Here is a 17,508-nt window from a genome sequence, read left to right on the forward strand (position 1 = left end):
TGCAGCACTCCCTCAGTACTGACCCTCCGACAGTGCAGCGGAGTCCCTCAATGCTCTATTGAGACACCAGCCTCTGGAGTGAGCTTCGACCTTCTGACTGAGCCAAGGCTGCTACTTAGCCTTGTATGAAGATTTTTTTTAAAAATTCTCTTCATTTGCGGAGTAAAGGATTAAGACTTAAATTAATTTAGCGCAGTGTCCACGGCCCTGATCAATTATTACCATCCCCTCATTCAGAAAATTACAAGCTTGGATTTTGCACTTTGAGTGAAACACTTGCCAAGCCCAAGTCACCAGCATTATAGAAACTTGCCTTTTTTAATATATATTCAGCACGGATTCAATTATTGAACAGCTGTTATTAAGATTAGTCTTCCAGCATTCAGCTCTATTGCATGTGGGTGGATATGTTTTATTACAAAGGTTGGGATAGTAATCATCTTTTCCCATCGAGCTATGTATTTTTAAAAGGCCACGGCAAGTTAGTTACAGATGTGAATAGCAGCCACAATTGCTGTTACAACAGTAACATTTGTTATCCAAATAAGAGGTGCTCTGAACTCTCAATTCTATTGCCAAGTTACTACAGCGTCCTAGAAAACAGGGTTATAAAATAAATCAGCTAGGGCAACATGTACGATACAAGATCATCTCCAAATCGTGTTGAACCCATCTCCTTGCCAGATCCGGCCTTGCACTCTACAAACTGGACGTCATCCAAAACTTTAATGCCCAGGTCCTAACTCAGACCAAGTCTCTTTTCCCCATCATCCCTGTGCTCGCTGACCTACACCGGCTCCAGGCCAAGGAGCACTTCAATTTGAAAATTCTTATCCTTGTTCAAATCCCTCCAAGGTCTCGCCCCTCCCTAACTCAGTAATTTCCTCCTGCCCCATTAACCTCCGAGTTATTTGTGCTCATCCAATTCTGGCGTCTTGAGCGGCCCCAATTTTAATCGCTCCACTATTGGTGACCATGCCTTCAGCTGCCTGGGCCCCAAGTTCCGAAATTGTCTCTCTAAGCCTCTCCACCTCACTTTCCACTTTTAAGAGGCTCCTTCATACTTAACTCTTCAATCAACCTTTTGGTCATCAGACCTAATGTCTCCTTATCTGGTTTGATGTCAAATTTTTTTGATAATTACTCCTGGGGGGCACTCCTTGGGATGTATTTTTACCTTAAAGGTGCTTTTCAAATGCAAATTGTGGCTATTGAAGTGATAAACGATTTCCAAATGTCTTGACAAACTCTCTTTGAAATCAGATTGACCCGTGAAAGGACAGCTCTTCATCTCCATCCCCATCAATATCATTGACCTTTTTGAGATGAAATTACTCATTCAACAGTGTTGACTTTTAAAATTAAACCACGATGACTGGGTACCTTAAGCTGCCACATATGAAGGGAAAGGCTGCGTGCTCTCTCTTTCATCTTTTCGATGTTAGTTGGGCAAACATAAAAAGAGAATACTGAAAAATATCCAGCTGAAACGTTCTAACTAGAAACTCCTGGAATTTATATTATGTCATTTTGATCAAAGTCAGCAAAAGTCAAAAGTACGCCTCACAAATCCAGACTCTTAGTCCTGAAATCACTGGACACCCAACATAAATATCCTGGGATTTAGAAATGGCAGAGGGGTTACAAAAAGGTCTTTCACATTGTAGAGCCGACTATGGGCCCAATGCTCCCATCAAGCCAGAGGAACGGTAACGCTGAATTTATCCCAATATTTCTCATGGAAATTTGCGTTGGTTCCTCCTGTGTGCAGGGAAAGCTTTCATCAAATGTATCAACATTTAAAGAGCTGTCAAACTTCTTGGAGATTAAAATATCGTGCGCACATCCCCTCCATAAACCGCATGTTGCACAATATGTTTCGGTGTTAATTTTAAAAAGGAAACCATTTGGAAAATTGGCCCAGATTCGTGGTTTCAGGAAAGTTAGAAGAAAATGAAGATAAAGAGTTGAATTTCAAAGCACCTATCATGGCCTCAGGATGTCCCAAAGTGCTTTATAGTCAGTCAAGTACTTTCGGAACACAGGCACCATTGTCCATAGGAAATACATCAACCGATCCATGCACAGCAAGTACCCACAACAATGTGATAAAGATCGGATCACTTGTTTTTAGTGATGCCCGTTGAGGGGTAAATATTGACCACGTCGACAAGGGGTACTCTGCTGTCCTTCTTTGAAATAGTTGCCATAGGATGTTTTACGTCCACTTGAGCGCGCAGATGGGGCTATGATTTAAGATTTTGTTCCAAAGGAGAGGGAAACAGAAAAAGGGAAAGAGGGAGAGAGAGAGGCAGGGGTGTGGGGGGCGGGGAAGAGTGGGAAAGGGAGGAGAGTGGGAGAAGAGGGGTGAGAAAGGGGAGGAGATGGGGGAAAGATAGAGGGGGATAGAGAGATTGGGGGGAGACAGAGAGAGGGGGAGGGAGAGAGAGTGGAGGGGATAGGGAGAGAGAGAGAAAAGGGCGGAGAGACAGAAGAGGAGAGACAGCGAGGGAGAGAGAGCGAGCGAGCCAGGGGCAGAGAGCGAGCAAGACAGGGGGAGAGAGCGAGCGAGACAGGGGGAGAGAGCGAGCGAGACAGGGGGAGAGAGCGAGCGAGACAGGGGGAGAGAGCGAGCGAGACAGGGGGAGAGAGCGAGCGAGACAGGGGGAGAGAGCGAGCGAGACAGGGGGAGAGAGCGAGCGAGACAGGGGGAGAGAGCGAGCGAGACAGGGGGAGAGCGAGCGAGACGGGGGAGAGAGCGAGCGAGACGGGGGAGAGAGCGAGCGAGACGGGGGAGAGAGCGAGCGAGACGGGGGAGAGAGCGAGCGAGACAGGGGGAGAGAGCGAGCGAGACAGGGGGAGAGCGAGCGAGACGGGGGAGAGAGCGAGCGAGACGGGGGAGAGAGCGAGCGAGACAGGGGGAGAGAGCGAGCGAGACAGGGGGAGAGAGCGAGCGAGACAGGGGGAGAGCGAGCGAGACGGGGGAGAGAGCGAGCGAGACGGGGGAGAGAGCGAGCGAGACAGGGGGAGAGAGCGAGCGAGACAGGGGGAGAGAGCGAGCGAGACAGGGGGAGAGAACGAGCAAGAGAGGGGGAGAGAACGAGCGAGAGAGGGGGAGAGAACAAGTGAGAGGGGGGAGAACAAGGAAGACAGGGGAAGAGAGTGTGCGAGGGAGGGGGAGAGAACGAGCGAGACGGGGAGAGAGCGAGTGAGAGAGGGGGAGAGAGCGAGCGAGAGAGGGGGCGAGACGGAGGAAGGGAGACAGACAAAGGGAAGGGGACGGAGGGATAAGGAGCGAGGCAGAGGGAGAGAGAGAGGGTGATGAGGGAAAGAGGGAAGGAGGGGAGAGGGAGGGGGAGAGAGTGAGAGGGGGAGGGAGGTGGAGTGAGTGGGGAGAGAGACAGAGAAAGATGGGGGGAGAGATGGGGAGAGTGAGAGAGGGAGTGGGAAAGAGAGGGAAGGAGAGAGAAAGGGAGGGGGAGAGAGAAGAGGAGAGAAAGAGAGAGAGAAAGAAAGAAAAGGCCTGTACCCTTCACTGAAGATGAAAATGAAAACCCAGCTCATAATAAGCTGAAAATAACGAATAAAACATTTGGTTTACTTTAGTGAAAGTCTCTAACTCCAGTGAAAATGTAATTTCACCTACAGCCTGATTCTTGCCAATTACAGATTCTGTGACTGGCCCATTTATCAACCAACTCACTAAAGTTATTTGTCAAATTGCAAATGTAGCTCAGTCTGCTCTGCAACCTCAAGCTAAAGAACCTGCCTGTTTCTTGACAAGTGTAAATGTTATTTCCTCACTGTAACATAGCATTCGTTTCACAACCCAACATAATTAATTATTCAATATTCACCAGTAATCACATTATCGAAGAAAATAATTAAATTTAAGTCACTGAACTAATGAAACTTATCATTCCCAACTGAAGCATGAAATGTTAACTTTTCCAATATGATCTTTCCTCTTGTACTCTATATAATAGCACTCAGTTTATGAAGAATATCTCGGTTCTCTGTAGTGGATACTAATTACAGTGAGAACATTGCAAGCTAGAGAAAGAAAAAATAAAATGTCTTTAATAATGTTGACAGAGTGACTGGTCACAGAATTGAGGCAGGTAAAATCAAAGAAAACTCAAAGGTGTTTTATCAATGCATTAAGAGCAAGAGGATAATTAAGGAAAGAGTACAGCCTGTCAGGGATGTACATGGTAACTTATGTGTTGATACTGAAGATGTGGACAGGGTTCTCAATGAGTACTTTGTCTCTGTCTTCACTAAGGAGAGGGATGATGCAGATATTCTAGTTAAAGAGGAGGAATGTGAAATATTAGATACAATAAGCATAGTGAGAGAGGAAGTACTGGAGAGACTGACATCCTTGAAGGTGGATAAAACACCAGGGCCAGATAGATTGTTTCCCAGGCTATCGAAGGGAGCCAGGGAGAAAATAGCGGATGCTCTGAAGATCATTTTTCAATCCCCACTAGATACAGGTGAGGGGCTAGAGGACTGGAGGTCTGTGAACACTGTATCATTGTTAAAAAACATGCGAGGGTTAGGCCAAATAATTATAGGCCAGCCACTCTTGACTTCAGTGGTGGGCAAATTATTGGAATCAGTTCTGAGAGACAGGATAAATTGTCACTTAGAAAGGCACAGATTGATCAGGGACAGTCAGCATGGTTTTGTTAGGAGAAGATTGCGTCTTACTAACTTAATTGAATTTTCTGAAGAAATAACAAGGAGGATTGATGAGGGTAGTGCAGTGGATGTTGTCTACATGGATTTCAGTAAAGCATTTGACAAGGTCCCACACAGCAGACTGGTCAAAAAGTGAGATCTCATTGGGATACAGGGGAAGGTGGCAGGTTGGATCCAAAATTGGCTCAGTAACAAGAAACAAAGGGTAATGGTCGATGGATATTTTTGTGAATAGAAAACAGTTTCCAGTGGTGTTCAACAGTGCTCAGTGTTGGGGCCTGTGCTGTTTGTTGCATATACGAATGATTTGGACTTAAATGTGGGAGACATAATTGGGCAATTTGCAGGTGACACAAAAATTGGCCGTGTAGTTGATAGTGAAGAGGATAGCTGTTGTCTCCAGAATGATATCAATGGTTTGGTTGAGTGAGTGGAGAAGTGGCAAATGGAATTTAATCCAGAAAACTGTGAGGTAACGCATTTGTGGAGGGCAAACAAAGCTAGGGAATACTCAATAAACGGGAGGTTATTGGGAGGAGTAGAGGAAGTGAGAAATCTTGGAGTGCATGTCCACAGGTCCCTGAAGGTGACAGGAGAGGTGGATAAGGTGGTAAAGAAAGCATATGGAATGCTTTATAAAGACAAAAATACCTGGAAAAACTCAGCAGGTCTGGCAGCATCTGCAGAGAGGAACACAGTTAATGTTTCGAGTCTGGTTTAAGGGGAGGTTATATAGCTTTTATTTCACTTCTCTTCTATTTTTACTTCGTTCTGTTGAAGGGTCATTCAGACTTGAAATGTTAACTCTGCTCCTCTCCGCAGATGCTGCCAGACCTGCTGAGTTTTTCCAGGTATTTTTGTTTTTATTTTGGATTTCCAGCATCCGCAGTTTTTTGCTTATATGGAATGCTTCCCTTTATTGGACGTGGTATTGAATACAAAAGCAAGGATGTAATGATGGAACTGTATAAAACGCTGGTTAGGTCACGGCTGGAACTTTGTGCGCAGTTCTGGACACCGCATTACAGGAAGGACCTAATTGCTCTGGAGAGAGAGTACAGAGGAGATTTACAAGAATGTTGCCAAGGCTTGAAAATTGCAGCTATGAGGAAAGATTGGATAGGCTGGGGTTGTTTTCCTTGAAACTGAGGAGGCTGAAGGGTGACCTGATTGAGGTGTACAAGATTATGGGGGATCTAGATAGAGTAGACAGGGACGCCCTGTTTCCCCTAGTGGAGAGGTCAATTACCAGGGGGCACAGATTTCAGGTGATTAGTAGAAGGATTAGAGGGGACCTGAGGAAAAACTTCTTCACCCAGAGGGTGGTGAGTGTTTGGAACTCACTGCCTGGTTTGGTGGTGGAGGCAGAAACCCTCAACTCATTTAAAAGGCACCTGGATCTGCACCTAAAGTGCTGTAACCTGCAAGGTTACAGACCGGGTGCTGGAAGGTGGGATTAGAATGGGTGACTAGTTTTCTGTTATTTCTTTAATTCGGATGCTACAGACACAATGGACCGAATGGCCTCTTTCTGTGCCGTAACTTTTCTATGGCTCCATAATTCTATTCTGAAATGTTCTCCTTTATATCTCCCCCTGAACATTTACACATGGGAAGATGTCCAACACAGTTGATGTTAGATATCTCTCAGCAGGTAGCACTCTCTTTCCTGAGCCCACTGATCATGAATTCTAATCCCAATCCAGCAATCCGAGTATAAACTCTAGGCTGACACTCCCAGTGTCAGTACTGAGGGGGTGCTGCCCTGTCAGAGGTTCAGTACTGAGGGAGTGCTGCACTGTCAGAGGTTCAGTTCCGAGGGAGTGCCGCACTGTCAGAGGGTCAGTACTGAGGGAGTGCCGCCCTGTCAGAGGTTCAGTACTGAGGGGGTGCTGCCCTGTCAGAGGTTCAGTTCCGAGGGAGTGCTGCACTGTCAGAGATTCAGTACTGAGGGAGCGCCGCACTGTCAGAGGGTCAGTACTGAGGGAGTGCCGCACTGTCAGAGGGTCAGTACTGAGGGAGTGCCGCACTGTCAGAGGGTCAGTACTGAGGGAGTGCTGCACTGTCAGAGGGTCAGTACTGAGGGAGTGCTGCACTGTCAGAGGGTCAGTACTGAGGGAGTGCCGCACTGTCAGAGGGTCAGTACTGAGGGAGTGCTGCACTGTCAGAGGTTCAGTACTGAGGGTGTGCCGCACTGTCAGAGGTTCAGTACTGAGGGAGTGCCACACTGTTGGACGTTCAGGACTGAGGGGAGTGCTGTGCTGTCAGAGATCTAGTACTGAAGGAGCGCCGCACTGTTAGAGAGTCAGTACTGAGGGAGTGCTGCACTATTGGAAGGCCAGTGCTGAGGGAGTGCCACACTGTCAGAGGACCAGTGCTGAGGGAGTGCCACACTGTCGGTGTGTCAATACTGAGGGAGCGCCACACTGTTGGAGGGTCAGTACTGAGGGAGAGCTGCACAGTTGGAGGTCAGTGCTGAGGGAGTGCTGCACTGCCAGAGCATCAGTACTGAGGGAGTGCTGCACTGTTGGAGGGTCAGTACTGAGGGAGTGCAGCACCGTTGGAGGGTCAGAACTGAGGGAGTGCTGCACTGTTGGAGGGTCAGTACTGAGGGAATGCTGCACTGTCAGAGGGTCAGTACTGAGAGAGTGTTGCACTGTCGTAGGGTGAGTACTGAGGGAGCGCTGCACTGTTGGAGGGTCAGTACTGATGGAGCACCGCAATGTCAGAGGGACAGTACTGAGGGAGAGCTGCACAGTTGGAGGTCAGTGCTGAGGGAGTGCTGCACTGCCAGAGCATCAGTACTGAGGGAGTGCTGCACTGTTGGAGGGTCAGTACTGAGGGAGTGCAGAACCGTTGCAAGATCAGTGCTGAGGGAGTGCTGCACTGTTGGAAGATCAGTACTGAGGGAGTGCTGCACTGTCAGAGGGTCAGTACTGAGGGAGTGCTGCATTGTCAGAGGGTCAGTACTGAGGGAGTGCTGCACTGTCAGAGGGTCAGTACTAAGGGAGTGCTGCACTGTCAGAGCGTCAGTACTGAGGGAGTGCTGCACTGTCAGAGGGTCAGTACTGAGAGAGTGTTGCACTGTCGTAGGGTGAGTACTGAGGGAGCGCCACACTGTTGGAGGGTCAGTACTGATGGAGCACCGCAATGTCAGAGGGACAGTACCGAGGGAGAGCTGCACAGTTGGAGGTCAGTGCTGAGGGAGTGCTGCACTGCCAAAGCATCAGTACTGAGGGAGTGCTGCACTGTTGGAGGGTCAGTACTGAGGGTGTGCAGCACCATTGGAGGGTCAGTACTGAGTGAGTGCTGCACTGTTGGAAGATCAGTACTGAGGGAGTGCTGCACTGTTGGAGGGTCAGTACTGAGGGAGTGCAGCACCGTTGGAAGATCAGTACTGAGGGAATGCTGTACTGTTGAATGCGCTGTATTTCAGATGTGACATGAAACCAAGACCCTGTCTGTTCTCTCAGAAAATATCCTACAAAACTATTTTGAACAAGAGTAGAGTCGTTCTTCCTGGTGTCCTTTGCAAAATCTATCTTCAACCAACATCACTGAAAACAGATTATTTGGTCATTATCACATTGTTTTATGTGGGATCTTGCTGTGTGTAAATTATCTGTCACATTTCTTACAACAGTCACTGGGCTTCAAAATTTCAACATCGGTTGGAAAGCACTTTCAGATGTCCTAACATTATCAAAGGTGTCGTAATAATCGAAATCTTTCTTCCTTTATAATTTTTTTTACATAATGCCCAGCTTTAATTCCAGTCAGAGAGAGCAGGTCATCCAATTTCTTTCAAGTTATAATTTGCATTTTTTAAGAACCAGGTGGTCTGTTAAGAGGATGATACACGGCCTAATTGTGACTGAATCCACGAGGCAACCTTTAGTGATTCCTCCCCCTAGGTCCAGAATTCAATGAGAAATGGCAATTCTTACCCAAACATTTTAACACAAGCAGGCCCCAAGGATCATATATTCGTCCATCACAGCAGTGAAGGAGGCCATTCAGCCCCTTTGGTTCTTTTACTGATCACCTGAGGTGCACACCTTCTGTTCTCAACCCTTCCACCAATGGGAATAGTTTCTCTCTATCACTGAATAACCATTCTATAAACCCTTGCCATATTGACATGATTATAATACAAATAACTGTTTGGTAGCACAGAACTCGAGTATTGCTGAAAAAAGAGAGATGTCAAAGCTTTTCGTCTTGCACTCATCAGGACAGTTCACAAGAATTCCAATATAAGGAAGAAAACAACAATTTATACTGTATGTCAAGACAATGCTGAATGGTTGGCAAGTGGACTCTGATTGGTAGAGATGTTGCAATGGAGATTCCAACACAATAGGTAGCAGTGAGAAACTTACCTTGGTTGCTGTAAGCATACAATCATACATATGGACATTAGAATTAGGCCATTCAGCCCCTCAAGCCTGCTCTGCCATTTGATAAGATCATGGCTGATTTGATTGTGACCTCAACTCTACTATCCTGCCTACCCTCTATACCCTTTGACTCCCTCGTCAGTCAAGAGTCAGTCAAGTCCCCTCAGGATTGCTGAACACCAACTGCAGAGAGTTTCATATTGTTGCCAGTCTTCAAGGTGGTGACAACAGGAATCTGACCACTCGGCAGAATTTGGCAAAAAGATCAGTCTTCGGAAAAAGATAGAGCTAGCAAACAACTTGAGATTTGTGCCTCGGAGTTCTAACCCCAAGTGCAGGGTGAGTTTCTCAGGAAATATGCGGTGTAACATCACACACCCTTAGGATGCTGATCTGCAGGATTATGTTGTGCAGTGAATAGCAGTGCAGTTTAATTTGCTGAAGGTCCCTTATTCTGAATGGGAACAAGTACATGAACCATAACCAACCTTACAATAACCTTGCTGTTGGTTCCCCGCTGATGGTGTGAATGAGACTGGGAGAGTTTGTGATCATGAACGTACATTGGTGTGACACCTGTATATCTTCAGTGGCATCAATCATGGCAGAGACTGAATTACAAAGGGTTACACTGCTAAATCAGCAGCACTCATCGACTTTCTAAAATCAGGCCTGACACGTTTTCGGTGGAGTTCATTACTGCTGATGCTTCATGACAAAATTCCAGACTGAATCATTCTTTAAGTCTTGTGGCAAAGATTTACTTTTTGCATATTTTTTTTCAGCAGACATGGAGGAACGCCTCACAATGGCTAATGTAGGTGTATGGGTCGTCCACATGTTAGTCACTACTAGCACAGGGCAGCCCTTTCTCTCGCAATCAAGTGCTGACATTTTCAGGATTCTGCCTACGCTGATTATGTTCAATCCTTGTTCGCCTCACATTCTAAATTAAATCCAACATAATGAATACAAACACACGGGTGTCAAAATCAATCGTATCCTCAAAGAGGACTCAATAGAGCCAGCCTGCAGGGATGTAGGGGGATTCTAAATCTCTAATGGCCTGGTGCTAATATCAACAGCACCCTGAATTTATATAGTGCCTTTAATAAAATATCGCAAGGCATTATCAAATAAAATCTGACACCAATCCACAGACAGGGATATTAGGTCAGATAAGCAAAGATTTGGTCAAACAGGTAGGTTCTGAAGAGTGTCTTAAAGGAGGAAACAGAGATAGGGATAAGGAGAGGGTTAGGGAGGGAATTCAACCACTTAGGCCCTTGACAGCTGAGGGCACAGCCACCAATGTTGGGGCAATTAAAATCAAGGATGTACAAAAGGCCGGAATCAGAGGAACACAGAGGGATATTAGAAGGCTCTGGGGCTAGGGGAGGTTACAGGGATAGGGAGGGGGCGAGGCGAAGGAGCGATTTGAAAGCAAGGATGAGAATTTTAAAATTGAGATGCTGTTTAACTTGGAGCAATGTAGACCACAGAGCACACGGTTGATGGGTGAATGGTGCTCTGTGTGAGTTAGGACACGGCAGAATTTTGGAAGACATTAAGTTTGCTGTTGCAGCCCCCCCACCGTCTCATTAGACAATGGTTTGCACCATGGTGGTCAATTCTGAGTTAAGAATCGTCTGGTGTGGCTCAGGAGCTCCACTCTGGCCTGGAGGTCTCTGCCACATTCACTGCAGAGGAAGACAGTGAGCTGAGAAGGTGCACAATTCACTGGCCTCTGTATTCTCTCAGCCCTCTCCTCAGTCAGCTGAGCTTTACGTTTCAGCTCACCTCTTCCAATGCCCTTCCAAACAGTCAGCTCCAGAGGTCATGGCCGTCAGCAGCTGTCTCCTGTTGTCAGTGTCAACGTCTACCATCTTCATCTCTCGCTTGCAGGTGTCCTTGAAACTCAGGTATGGATGCTAAGAAGGTCAGCACCCAGAGGCCAGTTCACTGTACAGTAGGTCTCTGGGTATACTGCTATCATCCATCCAAGGAACGTGACCAAGCCAGCACAGGCATCACTGATTCAGCAATGAATGTATGCTGATGACCAAGCACGTTCCAGGACCTCAGAGTTGGTGACCCGGAGTTGCTGCCAAGAGATGCCGAGGATGCATCTGAGACTGCGAATGTGGAAACTGTTCAGCCTTTTCCCCTGCCTGGCATATGTTGTCCAGGTCTCGCTGTAGAGGAGTGCACTGAGGATACAGGCTTGGTAGACTCTCAATTTGGTGTCCTCAGTCAGGTTGCTGTTGTTCCACACTCTTACTCAGCTTACATTGTGTGTGTTGATTTCAGCAACAAGGGACGGATTGCTGATGATTGTGCTGAGGAACAACCTTCAGTGGAAAGTGGACAGACTCTTTCATGCTTGTATAGAGTTTGATTTGACCATCAGCATCAGGAAGACACATGGCATGGTCCAGGATGTTGCCATACCACCACCATCCATCAGCATTGACAATGTGGCACTGGAGGTTGCTGATAGCTTCACAGATCTAGGGTCCATTAAGTTTATTGTGGGTGGCATGTGGGAGGTTGGCCAGGAATGAGCTGAGACAGGAAGGGAGTAAGGCGATGTTGCAGAGATGGGAATAGGTGGTCTTAGTGATGGCGCAGATACACGGTCAGAAGTTCATCTCTGGGTCCAATACGACACCAAGGCTGCAAACAGTCTGGTTCAGCCTCAAACAGCGACCAGAGAGAGGAGTCGAGTCAGTAGGTCAGGAACAGAGCAGGGACTGAAAACAATGACTTCAGTCATCCTAATAATTAATTAGAGGAAATTTCTGCTTATCGAGCACAGGATGTTGGATAAGCATTCTGGTACATTCTGATTCAGCGTACATGTGAAAACTAACACTGTGCCTTCACACCATGTTGCCGAAGGGCAGTATTTATATTTAAAACATGAGGGGCCAAGGGTGGATCCTTGGGGGACGCCAGACTTAGTGCTGCGGAAATAAAACGATGCCAAAGCAAGTGATACTCTGTCTACGATTAGATGGATAAGAACGGAACCAGCACATACTATCCCAAACAGCTGGGTGTGGTGTTGGAAAGAGAATACCGAGAACAACCATGTCAAAGAATGCAGGTGAGTCATAGTTACATAGAATGTTATCTGTCACTTTGATAAGAGCCATTTCTTTATTGTGACGGGGTAGAAATCTGAGAGGAGGGTGTCAAACATGGAGTTCTGGGTAGAACATGCATACATTTGCCACAATTCTAAAAGGCTTTGTGGATGCAGAGAGAATGTTTCTGTACTAATTATGGTTTTGTTAAATGTTGGACCATATCTTTAAGAATTATCCTATAAGGTCACGATCTGTGTAAATATTATAATGTCATGAGATAAATATTCTTGTAAATACAATATGTACAGCAAAATTAAAGGGGGAGGAAGTATTATTATGTTTTTGTTTGAGATAGACTGCATTTCTTCATGTTGTTGAGTCCTTACACACTCCTTTTTCATCCTGTTGCAGTCCTTGCACTCTCCAGACTCTTTCTGCCATAGTTCACCTTGTTCCTTTTGCAAGACAGGAACTCTTCCAGATATAAAAGCAAAAAACTGCAGATGCTGGAATCCAAAACAAAAACAGAAATAGAAATACCTGGAAAAACTCAGCAGGTCTGGCAGCATCGGTGGAGGAGAGCACAGTTGACGTTTCGAGTCCTCATGACCCTTCAACAATACTAAGTAAAAATAGGAAAGGGGTGAAATATAAGCTGGTTTAAGATGGGGGGGGTGCGGGGGGGGTGTGTTGTTGTTGGGACAAGCAGCCAGTAATAGGTGGAGAAGATCAAACGCAGACTGGGTGACCGCTTTGCAGAACACCTTCGGTCTGTCCGCAAGCATGACCCAGACCTCCCTGTCGCTTGCCATTTCAACACTCCATCCTGCTCTCATGCCCACATGTCCGTCCTTGGCCTGCTGCAATGTTCCAGTGAAGTTCAACGCAAACTGGAGGAACAGCACCTCATCTTCCAACTAGGCACTTTACAGCCTTCCGGACTGAATATTGAGTTCAACAATTTTAGATCCTGAACTCTCTCCTCCAATCCCCCCACCACTTTCCGATCCCCCCCTTTTTTCCAATAATTTATATAGATTTTTCTTTTCCCACCTATTTCCATTATTTTTAAATGTATTTCCACCCATTGTTTATCTCTACCTTTTAGCCCTTTTAGTATTATTTCATCCCACCCCCACTAGAGCTATCTGTACCTTGTCTGTCCTGCCTTTTACTCTTAATTAGCACGTTCCTTTAGATAATATCACCACCTTCAACACCTCTTTGTCCTTTTGTCTATGACATCTTTTGGTTATCTCCACCTATTACTGGCTGCTTGTCCCAACAACCCCACCCACCCCCCTTAAACCAGCTTATATTTCACCCCTTTCCTATTTTTACTTAGTTCTGTTGAAGGGTCATGAGGACTCAAGACATCAACTGTGCTCTTCTCCGTCGATACTGCCAGACCTGCTGAGTTTTTCCAGGTAGTTCTGTTTTTGTTTTTGTTTAGGATTTCCAGCTTCCTTTTGAAATCTCGCTGGCCACTCAAGGTTGATTTCCCTTAACCAGTCTCACCCTAGAAAGCTTAGTCCTCTGCCTTGCAATAGCACCACTGGTAGCTGTGCCGATTGGTGTCTATAATGGAGTTACTCTGCTGACACCTTTTACTTGGATTTCTTGGCCTGTGTACATTTTCAGCTTGGCAGATGTTTGTTCCAAATTTAACTGATGTTCACCATTATTTACATATCTGAAAGTGTGTTCTTCAATTACAGTAGCCGTGTCTAAGCTGACGTGTCTACTTCTATTTTTACTGGTTTACCACTCACTTGTACCGTAACAAATATTGGCTCTGTCTTCCCAACTTTTATGTTAAACAATGAATAAATGTCAGGATTTGTTGCTTCAGGCTCGTCCACATTGCAGATTTTATTGGGCTTCTTCTGTTGTTTGCAAGCCCGTTTAAATCTCTCTTTGTACCGTCTCATTATATATCCACTTCTGTGACAAAAGTAACATTCTATTTCTTTAAACAGCTAATTGCCATAAGACTGATTGTTTCCACATCGATTCAAGTTATTCTTCAATTTAGCTACTAAATTATTTCTTCTTAGTCTTCAGTTAGCGGAGGCTGTTTTTCACTTCGCGGAGCAGTCTCGGGTTTTTCACGCCACTTTCGGCTGACTGTTCTCACCCAATTTGTAGCGGCGCCATTTTGTATCCCTTGTGTTGCTTACTTGAATATCTTATTGCACCTTCCACAGCCAGAGCTATTTCTAACACCTTCTTGAAATCCAGATTCACTTCAGCCAGCAATCTTCTCTGAATAGTGCCTCCTTTCACACCACACACTAAACAATATCTGAGCATGTCGTTCAGAGTCTCACCGAATTCACAATGTTCCATTAGTTACTTCAAACTTGCCACGTAGCTAGCAACTGTCTCACCCAGGGCTCTGTTTCGCAAACTGAACTGGAACCGCTGCATCATGACTGAGGGCTTGGGTTGAAAATGTCCCTTCATGAGGTTCACCAATTCTCCAAAATTCTTTGAATCTGGGAAACTAGGTGCCGTCAAACTTTGAATCAAACTGTAGGTTTTGCTCCTACAAGTACTTAAGAGGATCGCTTGGCTCTTCTCTTCCCCCCATGGATTTAGTTCACTTGAAAGCGGAGTTTGAGGCATTTTATATATTGAGACCAATTGTCTGTGGCTGGCTCAAAGGGATCAACTCTACCATATTGTGGCATTTTGGATGAATATATCTTCTGTTATTTTAAACAGACATTGATACAATTGCTGGACGAAGTACAGTACCAATTCCAATTTATCTTGATTTATCCCCGTCGCCAGTTTGTTGTAGTGTGGCCCTGTCGCCAGCTTGTAATAGAGTTGATCGGCAGACAACTTTCCAAGTGGAAACATTAGACTTATTTACAATACAGCCAGCAGCAACTACTTGTGTGCTTTCAACCCCATCTCTATCTCTACACTGACTAACGAAGTAGTCTGCGCTGCTAACACATTGGTTTACACAGGTCATGTGATCTTACATCACAGGATTATTCTTAAAGGTACAGCCCAACATTTAACCAAACCATAATTACTACAGTTTCCTTTGGTGGGGAAGAGCATTGCTAGAGGCCATCAATATAAGATAGCCCCCAAGAAATCCAATCAGAAATTCAAAATAAACTTCTTTACCCAGAGAGAGATGAGAATGTGGAACTCGTTACCACAGGGAATGGTTGAAGTGAATAGTGTAGATACATTTAAGGGGAAGCTGGACAAGGATATGAGGAAGGAGAGAATAGAGGTTTACGATGATAGATTTAGATGAGGAAAGATGGGAGGGGGTTCGAATGGAGCATAAACACCAGCTTGGACTGACTGGGCTGACTGTCCTGTTTCTGTGCCGTATATTTTATACAATCCTATGCATTTGGGAGGTGCCAACACATTCTAGGACTCCGGAAAGCACAGGAAAGTTGGAGATGGAGTGTTAGTTTGCAAGGCGGCTAAACGATGATATCAAAAAGTACTCTGGCTATCAACCTTAACTGCTTTAATGCTGGTGTGGCTTCTTGGACAGTTGCAATCTTGATGGTAAAATTTCCTCAATGTGGACTATTTCATATTCTCATGGTATGACTGGTTCCCATTGTAATCGCCACTAGATTTTCTCACTCACCAGGTCAGTGATCATTACCACAGCCACGTTCTGGCCCTCCACCCCCAAGCCCCCCCACCCAAAATGAAATGCTTAGGATCTTTATGTCCAGTTTATGACTGACAGCTTTGCTTCAATGTTTTTTTTTTAACTGAATTCTCAAAAAAGATTATATTTACAGACATTTTTCATGAAGTCGTTATACATTTTGATTGAACAGTCCTTCTGGTCTTTGGGCATGACAAAGAATTTGGATGCATTATTTTTAATTCCCTCCAGATTTTTATAGATTCAACGTGTCTCCTAAAGGTTTTGTTTCCTCCACTTGTTTCAAAACAACCTCCTTAACAGCACTGTTGTAAAATATCACAAAATACACTTTACTCCTTCTAATTTGGTCATTCTTGAAGCAAAATAATATAATTTGAAGTAAGTACAACTTGTATTTATCCAGAAGCTTCAACACAAGGAAATTATCTCAAGGCACTTCATAGCAGTGAAGTCAAAAATAAACTGACATTGAACTAAAGGAGGAACTCTGAGGCGGGGGGGGGGGGTGTCAGGGGGAGGTGGTTTGACTAAAAGCTTAGTCAAAGTGGCAGGTTTTAAGGAAGAAAGGCAGAGGGACAGAGGGTTAAGGAGAAAATTTCAAAGTTTAGGACTTAAATGGTAGAAGCTACAATTCCCAAAGGTGGGGCCAAGTGATTGGGGAGGGCGCAGAGGCCAGAATTGGGGCAGGTCCTCCGCCCGGCCCACTCTGCTCCACCCCAGGTGGTGAAAGATCAGAAACGTGGGGCCCAAGTGCAACCAAAGGTTGAGCAGCAGCCCCTTGGATAATACAACAGAGGCTATAACTTCACACATCCTGCATAGATGTGGAACACAGGCTCCTCAAAGCTGCAAAAGTTACAGGCAGCCTGGAAGTAGTCCCTTTTTATACACCTTTTTAAGACAGATAAACAAATAAACTAATTAACTAACTGAAAACCCTTATAGGGGAGTTCCTTTTAATGTGTGCTTAAAGATACTTAATCAATCAATACCCACCACCTGTTTATTCTTAAACTTAACAATTAACAAAATATTAACACTGGCCTGTGTTTCTTTCAAGGCCAATGTATCCTTCCTTCCTGAAGTATGGTGCTTAGAACTGCACAGCACTCCAGATGTGGGGCAACAGTGTGTAGTCCAACATTCAACAGTAAGGATTTGGAAGAACAGGGTGGAAACAATCCTCTTACCTGTAGAAGTATGAACAGCCTCTGACTGTATTGTGAGTGAAATGTTCCTGAGACTTCTCATTTCCAAAGTCTTCTAGTGGATCTGACCACAACAGGTCACACATGGGCCCATATGCAGGGGGCTCTTTGAATCTATCTAACTACAAAGAAAAGGAAATACAAATTAAAAACATGAAGCAAAATGACGTTGAGAAACGACAGCAGCAGTTATAGGAGCCATTGTGTAAATACGCAGCAGCATTTCAATCTTTTAAAGTTGTCACTGTCCTCTTTCAAATGAAATGCATCTTAATGTTGCAGCATAAACAGCAAGAAACTTTAATGGCACCATCAGCACTAGGAAGCAAGTGTCACAGCTGGTAGAAACTCAACACACTGAAGAGAAGCCACAACATTTGTGCAATTTCTTCCCCATTAAGAGAATGTTCAGAATAAAACAGGCTTAAGGAAAAGCC

At 45.2% G+C, this 17,508-nt stretch overlaps 1 protein-coding gene across 2 annotated transcripts in view; it reads right to left on the minus strand.

Moving 5' to 3' along the window:
* LOC121277620 (serine/threonine-protein phosphatase 2B catalytic subunit alpha isoform) overlaps window positions 1-17,508 on the minus strand; it is a 356,398-nt gene that overhangs the window by 101,904 nt on the left and 236,986 nt on the right. For both annotated transcript variants that reach the window (XM_041187189.1, XM_041187182.1), the window contains exon 6: window positions 17,054-17,193. In XM_041187189.1, the coding sequence (XP_041043123.1) occupies window positions 17,054-17,193 (140 nt within the window). The remainder of the gene's footprint in view (window positions 1-17,053; window positions 17,194-17,508) is intronic.

Source organism: Carcharodon carcharias, chromosome 1 (genome assembly GCF_017639515.1).
Source record: "Carcharodon carcharias isolate sCarCar2 chromosome 1, sCarCar2.pri, whole genome shotgun sequence".
Classification (NCBI taxonomy): domain Eukaryota; kingdom Metazoa; phylum Chordata; class Chondrichthyes; order Lamniformes; family Lamnidae; genus Carcharodon; species Carcharodon carcharias.